At 42.4% G+C, this 8,847-nt stretch overlaps 1 protein-coding gene across 2 annotated transcripts in view; it reads right to left on the reverse strand.

Moving 5' to 3' along the window:
- Positions 1-8,377, reverse strand: part of STAM2 (signal transducing adaptor molecule 2) — a 32,219-nt gene extending 23,842 nt beyond the window's left edge. For both annotated transcript variants that reach the window (XM_065413464.1, XM_065413462.1), the window contains exons 1-2: positions 8,267-8,377; positions 1,491-1,575 (exon numbers count right to left, since the gene is read on the reverse strand). In XM_065413464.1, coding sequence (XP_065269536.1) covers positions 1,491-1,575; positions 8,267-8,306 — 125 coding nt within the window. In that variant the 5' untranslated portion in view covers positions 8,307-8,377. The remainder of the gene's footprint in view (positions 1-1,490; positions 1,576-8,266) is intronic.
- Positions 8,378-8,847: the final 470 nt, after the last annotated feature.

Raw genomic sequence — 8,847 nt, forward strand, 5'->3', positions numbered from 1 at the left:
CATCATACATACTTTAGCTTGCTATAGATTTTAATCTACAATTACAATAGCACTAATTCTAAAGTCAGTTTTTAAACAGCTTCAACATGATTAAAACAGTGGGGTTTTTTCAACAAAAGAAATTTAAATCATTCTAACCCAACAGCTGTACAAAAATCATTTGGAATGTACAAGGATGGATATTAAAAGTGTTACGGAAAAAAGTTTAGACTTGTTTTTCTCAAAGGCTAAGGAGTCCAAAACATTTGTCTAGTTGTGGGAGATCATGAGGACAGAAGAGCTTTATCAAGTTAGAGGTTGCACTCCTGTACCCTAGGAGAGGTAATGGCAAAATCACCCCTCCGCCCCCCAAAAAAGACAGTTTAAGTGCTGTCAGTGGTTACATCTAGTCCAACCCTCCCAATTTTTGTTTATAACTAAAATTTCATTATTTTTAACAGTCCACACAAACAAGAGACTCTGACCAGCGTGTGGTGTCACATATACAGAGAAAAATATTTTTTTTTAAATCATTTTTAGTTCAGTAATCTTAAACTTAAGCATTATTTTTAACTGTAGGTAAAAAAAGATTTCAGACAGATAAGATTTCTATGTTGATAGTTAGACAAATGCAAAGATAACTACATTATAAAAATGAGTTACCCTTGACTGATAAAAGTCAGCCAATCTAGAGGCAAAGATCAGCAGTTACATTTGACTATTATAGGACGGTTGAATTACTACTTGTGTTTAAATGTATTAAACTCCATTTTGATCTTGACCCCACTCTTTTCCATGTTGACCTCCATCCATCTTACACGTCCCTGTAACACATACACACTAAGGGCTTGTCTACACTGGCAATTAACAGTGCTGCAACTTTCTTGCTCAGGGGTGTAAAAAAACACCCCCCTGAACGCAGCAAGTTGCAGCACTGTAAAGCGCCAGTGTAAACAGCGCCCCCAGCACTGGTAGCTGACTCCCTCGTTGAGGTGGCTTTTTTAGAGCGCTGGGAGAAAGCTGCGCCGTGACCACACAAGGCATGTTAAAAGCACTGCCGCGGCAGCGCTTTAGCGTTGCCAGTGTAGACTACGCCTAATTTTTCATCATAGGTAACTTTCCAATTTAGACAAGTTTCTGCAATGCATCTCCTCCTGGCCTGGATGCTTCAGGAATTTCATGCTCTCTCATTTATCATGAGATAACTCGATTTACTGTGCAATACTGCATAAAAATTGGAATGAGTCCAGCGTACACCAATTACTCTGCTGGAAATCCTGTTGGAAGAAACTTCAATCAGGTTCAAAACTTCTTCTCGGAGCACTTTAAAGCCAACCATGGTCATTGTTAGTACTGTTTACGAAAGTGTTTATTGATCATATTACTTTCTGCATAGGTGACTCAGATACACATTTTAGGAAGCTCCACTCCTCTAACAGTGGTGCACGTTGTGTTGGGGTTTTTTTAAGTGAATGTGGAGTAAGACATTGTGAAGCTGAAACGCATCTTACCCATTAGGAGTACTTCCAACTTTGTCACATATATCCATAATAAGACCCCAGTCCTCACTGGTATTGTATTCATTTGTGGCTTTTTCTACAAAGAAAAAGATAGACTTTAGATTTATAATTTTGTGAACTAGCTCCTTTCAGAATATGACAGAACCACCATTTTATATATAAATAATTAAAAGAAGAGCATTGTCTTTTCTAAATCAATGCTAACATTTACTAATTTCTAAAACAGCTTTAAATCCCTGTTTGCATTTATAGGTAGTATTTTATGATATACCCAAGACACTTTATATTATGAAGCAAGATGAATAAGTATGATTAGCATTAATTAGAATCAAAAGGTGAAGAACAGTACCTAATAATTTACAGCATTAAACATTGAACTATATACAATGCTACATAATTTGTTTAGTTATTGCATGTTGAAGTCATAGTCCTTCATAATTAGATTTTTCCCAAGGTTGTTAAGTTTGTACATTGTTACACATTTCATAAAGGTTGTTAAAAAAAATGAAAAGGTGATTCTTAACTGTTTTCATAAACTAGCCTCTCCCTTATTCAAATGCCTTCTTAAAACACATTCTTCCATGAGACTTTCAGTGACAGTTCACCAATGTCAGGAATTGGTAAGAGGAAAAGACAAAGTGATAAACACAAACTGCTCTTTGTACAAAACCCATGATCCACCCAAAGTGTTTCTACTTATCTACCTTTTATTGTGTTTCACCCACTCCACCTCCCTTTGAGGCCTAATGTCATTTAGTAGCCTACTCACAAGTTGAACTGTAAGATCTCACAGTGGGACCAAGTCATTTTAATCACACAAACAATATATAATAATTTAATAAATAATTTTCAAGTAACAAGTTAAAGAGTGTGTGTATTGTCTTAAGATTTATTTTTAGACTGTTACAGTTTAAAACAAACATTCTAACTCCACTCAATATGGAAAAGCTAAAACAATCAGATTTATGCTTTGGGTTCCATCAAGTATGCTTCACAAGCAGGCCTGGCAGTATCATAACCTTTGTGTTACCTAGCTGCAATAAGATCAACCACCAAATCCCCTTAAGTCTCTAATACTGTACTGTACTGGTGCTCTGTAATGGCAACTATTCTGAAACTGCATGGGTTCCTGACTGCAATACCATTACGGCATTATTTCATGCCTGTAATTCTGTTATTTATTCACTGCTTAATAGTTTGAGAGACAGTTGCAACCACTTTCTGGGTTAGATTGATTAAAAATTAGGGAGTGGACTCCAGAAAGCAGCCAGAGCAGCAGCGACTAACAGTGACCCTGGAAATCTTATATTGACACACAGGTGAACCTAGGAGGAGGCATATGAATCTAAGGTGTTGGCCACAGTACCACCACTACAACCTAGACTTGCTATTCTGGGAAAGCAGGGCTGGAGCCTAAGGCCTTGGCTACACTTGCAGCTGTACAGCGCTGTGAGGTAAACCTGTCTTCGTACAGCTGAGTAGGGAAAAGCGCTGCAGTCTGTCCACACTGATAGCTGACAGCGCAGTGGCGTGGCCACACTTGTAACATTTGCAGCTGTGTTGGGAGTGGTGCATTATGGGCAGCTATCCCAGCATTCATGTGGCTGCAACATGCTTTTCAAAATGGGGGGGTGGGGTGGATTGTGACAGGGAGTGTGGGGGGAGAGAGAGTGCTTTTTGGAGCATGTCAGCTCTCTATTTTGCAAGTTCCGAACTTCCAGCCCCCTGCTCATTCATTCATTCACTCACTCAAAGCAAGCTGCAAACTGTTTGCTTCTCTCTGTTTGAAACCAGCACTTCCCCATTCCTGCAGCCGGTCACAACAATGGAGAGGATTGGCCACTTGACAAGGTGATTAGTACAGCGTTTACACTCACACCCGTGAGTCGTAGCCACTCCACTGCAGCTGTTATTCCTCTCGGAGATGTGGAGTACCTGCAGCGGTGTACCCAGGGAGATACAGCGCTGTAAGTGCCCTGCCAGTGTGGACGGGGAGTGAGTTACAGCGCTGGGGGAGGCTTTACAGCGCTGTATCTTGCAAGTGTAGCCAAGGCCTGAGGCCTTGGCTACACTGGCGCTGTACAGCGCTGCAACTTGCTGCGCTCAGGGGTGTGAAAACGCCGCCCCCCCCCCCCGAGTGCAGCGAGTGCAGCGCTGTAAAGCGCCAGTGTGATCAGAGCCTGCAGCACTGCACGCTCACTCACAGCGCTGCAAGCTACTCCCCTCGGAGAGGTGGAGTACATACAGCGCTGCGAGAGCTCTCTCGCAGCGCTGGCGGCGCGACTACACTCGTGCTTCACAGCGCTGCCGCCGAGTGTAGCCAAGGCCTCAGAAATATCCAACTTGTAAGAGAACACCTGGAGAGGTCTTTACATAAAGCTGGACATTGCAATTGCTTGAATTCCGAAGGAAATCAATGAGTATTCAAAAATTTACATAATTGAGCCTGTGAATTTTTACATTCATTCCTCGGCTATTTTGGCAGTATGATTTGAGAGCACTGAATACTCATGAAAGTAAAGAACTAAACAACATTCACAGAGAGCCAAATTTAATGCAATGGGGCTAGGCAATAACTGTGCCTATGGCACTGCCAAAGAACCTCATTTCAGACTTTCAAGACATTTGTTATTCCAGTCGTGGCTTCCCTTGAGCTGAGACTACCAGTCATGACAAATCATGTGGTGGTTTTGTAATGCAGATTAGAGCCTAATACCAACAAATTCATCTTTACTTGTGATCGAAGGGTTATATTCTAGGTCTCTAGAGATTAAACACTTGTGCATTTATCTAGTACATAAAACTAGGCAGAGTTTTTGTATACAATGAGAAAATGTTTGTACAAGACAGTGAATGCCAGAGAGAGAATTTGCTCCCCAACACAATGAAATTTTAAATGATGGCATTATCTAAATAAGTGAAAGATTTCAAACGTTTTTATTTTAAAGTTAGGACTAATAAAATAGTCTATATTCCAGACTGGTGCCTGACTATTTTGGATCATGAAATACGAACACTTAGGAAGAGTAACTAGAAACATATATCCTACAACTATTTTGTTTACTTAAAGTTAGTGCAGCACTGATAACATTTAAACAGGATGCTCTTCACTGTATTAGCTTTGACCTAACTGCTGAATCTTTTTCACAAATGGTAAATAAATATTACCATTGTACGATTAATATATTTTCAGTAAGAACAATCAGAAAGTTTAAAGTTTTGCTTATGCCTAATTTTACAACTTTATTTTGCTGCTATTTCTCAAAAGAGATTGAAATACAATTGGAGGAGGAAATGTCTTCTACATATCACATTGCATTTTTTTAATTAAAAACTTGAAGTACAGCTGAGAACAAGCAAATTTTTGTTACATCAAAATGAATTCTTGCAAGAAAATTTACAATTTTTCTCACTTCATGAGATGTAATTTTATTCTGATATACATTTAAAAAGGCTCTCAAATACATTTGGTCAAGTGAGCTGTTTTTTTTCTGGTGCTCACTGGTAATCTATTCTTTGTCAGATTTAATTAATTAGGGTTAGTTATATTTTTTCAAGAAAATGAATGATGACAAATTTATCCAATGTTGAAGTGGGATTTACTGATCGTTGTTACTTTATGTTATACACACGCGCCCCACCCCTGCTGAATATTTAATCATGGATTTAAAAACCCATTTAATCAAAACAGAGCTTCCTTCTACTACACTAGCTATTTCACCATACAGTACTTTCAGCTAATGTCTCCAAAGCTTTGAACACTTTATTCTTAAAAAGAGCAATTGACACTTCACATAGTATATTTAAGAACAATTCTTCAAACTGCACGTCTTTTACTTTCAACATATACATGAAAACAGGATCTTTAAAAAATTTACATGTTCCTGAAGTTTGTTATTCATTGCCTTAATCCTCTGACACCAATCATTTCCACACCAATTTTGATATATTAAATGATTACGCTTTCCATATATAAGCGTTTATTTATCTGCTCCTGTTGCTTTAAGAAAGAGATCCTGCTTTCACAAAAACATATCTAGAGTTAAGAACTACGGAAAGAAAAATAGAATACCCGTGACAAAGTAAAATTCTGTTTAATAAGTATTTCAAGAAACAGCAACAAATCCAAATTTCACAAGTATAAAGGACACCCAGAAAAAAAACAGATAAAAAGGCAGTTAGTCACAGATATAGGTTACAGCCATAAAAACACCACAAAAGCAGCAATATGCTATTGTAAAATACACATGCAGGTATTTTAGTATTTTTGACATCCTAATCTATTATTAAAAAGGGCCCTGAAGGGCCAAATCCTTATTCTGGCAAGATTCACACATCCATCAACCAGTGTTTTGCATGAAAAGGAACTGCAGGATTCAGCCCTATTATTTGTAAAGCCACCACTTTTGTGTCCTGGTTTAACTACATAACCATACAAAACATGTACATAGTAGCTGGATTGTGTTTAAAGAACGGCACATTTAAATATTAATGTATTTGGCAATTCCAAGCTCTTAACTTTTCCCCGGTATTCTAGACAAAAGTTAAGTTGAGGTCCCCAGTCCTGCAAACCTTGACTCATGCAAATACACCACAGAGACGTTTAAAAGTGTCCTCATTGGTGCAGGCAAATAGACTTCATGAGGCCTTTCAAATAGAATGAACTGAATTCATGCATAGCTGGTTTGGCAGGTTTATACCTTGACCTCAATGATATGTCAACATCAGCAACTCATAATAGGTTTTGTAGGAAAGGAGAATTAAGGGAACGCTTTTAGCATGCACACTCTGAAGTTAACAAAACAAGTCTTTAAAATTGGTTAGCATTTCTTCCACTCTACTAGCTTAAATAGTAGAATAAGAGCATAAGCAGCACAGTTTTCATTAAAATATCATATCGTGTAGAATATTCCACAATTGACCAAAAAACAAGAATGTTGAACTCTATTTAAAATGCAACATAAAACAAATTTAAATTTTAATGGGATTTTATACTGAATTGGTAAACTTTTTCATTGTTTTTTCTATTACATATCTCTCTGATTAGTTTACAGTAAAAGTTTAATGCTCAATAAAGTGAGGGATGGATCATACTGCCTGGCCTGGGATCACAGGACTAAACATTGCTGTGTAGACATTTGGGATCAGGCTGAAGCCTGAGCTCTGGGACACCCCCCTCCCCTTGCAGAGTCCCAGAGCTCTGCCTCCAGCCCAAGCCCAAACATCTGCACAGCAATTTTTCAGCTGCGAAACATGAGCCCTGTGAGCCAGAATCAGCTGACTCAGGCCAGCTGCAGGCTTTTTATCCCTGTGTAGACATACCCTCAGTGGTTCCATATAAACAGGACTGCATGATGATTTTGTAACATGGACAGATGTCTGCTAAGGATTAATTTGATGCCACCAAATTCATTTCCACCAGACACTTTACTAGCAGATATTAAAACCAGGGTGAAAATCTGGCCCAATGTACTTCAGTCCAGTCAAGATTTCATCCCAGCTCTTTGGAAAGGGAACTGCCAAACAAATGCACCACTTAACTCCATTCAAACTTGCATATGTAGCAGCTCCTGTGGCTTTCATATCAGATCACTAGTGATCTGTGTCACACTTTCAGGGTTAACTGCACCTTTGAGCCCCCTCCTCATCGTCCTCAAGAGCTCCCACTTAAGGTTTCAGGCTTCCAGCCATAACTGGTGGAGCAGCATCATTCTTCCTCCAGACTAGGGGTCTAGGTTTGTAGCCCCTCTGCACCTCACCGTGATTTCCCCAGCAAGTCTGACTGGGGCCCAAGCACCTGCGGTTAACCTCTCTTCAGGGGCTACAATAGTCATACCAGTTACCAACCAGCCATCACAAAGTCAAATACATTTATTCTTAGAGTAAAAGCGCTACAGAAAAAAAACATAAAACCAGTAAGAGTTCCTAGATGCATGCTAAAACATTGCATGCAGTTGCAATATAGTTTGCACATCTTATTTGTAAAAGTCTCCAATGGTATTAAGTTTTCTGAAGAAAAACATATCTCAATTACAGTCTTGCCATGGAACCTTTTCCTAAACTGTTGGCTGTACATTAAACATCTTGCTACAGCTTGGATATATAAATCGGATGTACATGAACATAACATGCCATTTTGAGTCTTGTTGTCAAAAAGTAGGTAGCATATTGGCTAAGAATTTTCAAGCAATGATTATCACAAGCCTTATAGGCTAACACACTCTCCAGTTATTCACTGAGCTTAGTCAGAAAAATACATAATATTTTTTCTTAAATTCTGCAACTTGGTTTAACGATGTTAAACTTCTAAGATCCAATATCTCTGGACCCGCAGGAAGGCAGGCCAGGGGTCGTACACACACGAATCGACTGAAGCAATACACGTTTGCTATCTCCTCTGGTACCTATAGGTGCCCGGTATACGGGGGTGGCGCGGGGCGTTGCTCAGGGCAGTTCTTGGGGACTATGCCTCGTGGTCTCTGCTGTGTGTCAAACACCGTCGGCCTCTGCACCGGACTACGCCACAGGGCTCAGCTGTGCAGCAGCGCCCGCGGTCAGAGTCACCCCCCGACACACCCACCCCATTCCCAACACCCAGCAGGAAAACGCCCGCCCCACCTCGCCCCGCTCAGGCACCGCTTCCCCAGGGCCGGACCCCCGGACACACCCCAGCCCGCCGCTCAGGGACAGAGTGCCCCCCCCAGGCCCCCGCACTCCGGACACTGCCCCGCTCCCCGCAGCGCACGGACTCCCGCTCGCTCACTCACCCACATCCTGCTCGAAGGGGTTGGTGGCGAACAGCGGCATCTCAGCGGCCTCCCCCCGACGAGCCAGGCCCTGCTCCCCTCTCCGCTGAGTCGCAGCAGCTCCCGACGTGCCCCCTCCCCGCGACCGCTTCCTGCTCCGCCCACCGCCACGCAGGACCCGCCGCTCGCCCTTGCGCCCGCGCCACGCCTGAACAGCGAGCCTCGGAGAGGGACAAAAGCCTCGGCCGGAGAGGACGCTGGCGCTACCGCCACCGCGTAGCTGCTTCTGCCCGGTCTGGGGCCCGGGCGCCTCTGGGAATGGGACTGCGGGGTCAGGCACTGAGAAAGGCACCTCACGCTGACTGGGGCCTCACAGGGGGAGGGGCCTGCCAAGGGCTGCGGAGTGAGAGCGTCCCCGCCTAACACTGAGCCGGGGGGCGGGGGACGCGCTCCGAGCGGGGTGGGACGCGGGCCATGGTACGGGAAAGAGGCTGCAGCGCAGGGCACGAGCTAGGTATAGACAGGGACAGAGGGAGACAGGACAGGCATGAAGGGGCGGGGCGAGAGAGGGGCACGCGTCGAGCCGGAGGGGACGGCGTGAG

Source organism: Emys orbicularis, chromosome 11 (genome assembly GCF_028017835.1).
Source record: "Emys orbicularis isolate rEmyOrb1 chromosome 11, rEmyOrb1.hap1, whole genome shotgun sequence".
Lineage (NCBI taxonomy): Eukaryota > Metazoa > Chordata > Testudines > Emydidae > Emys > Emys orbicularis.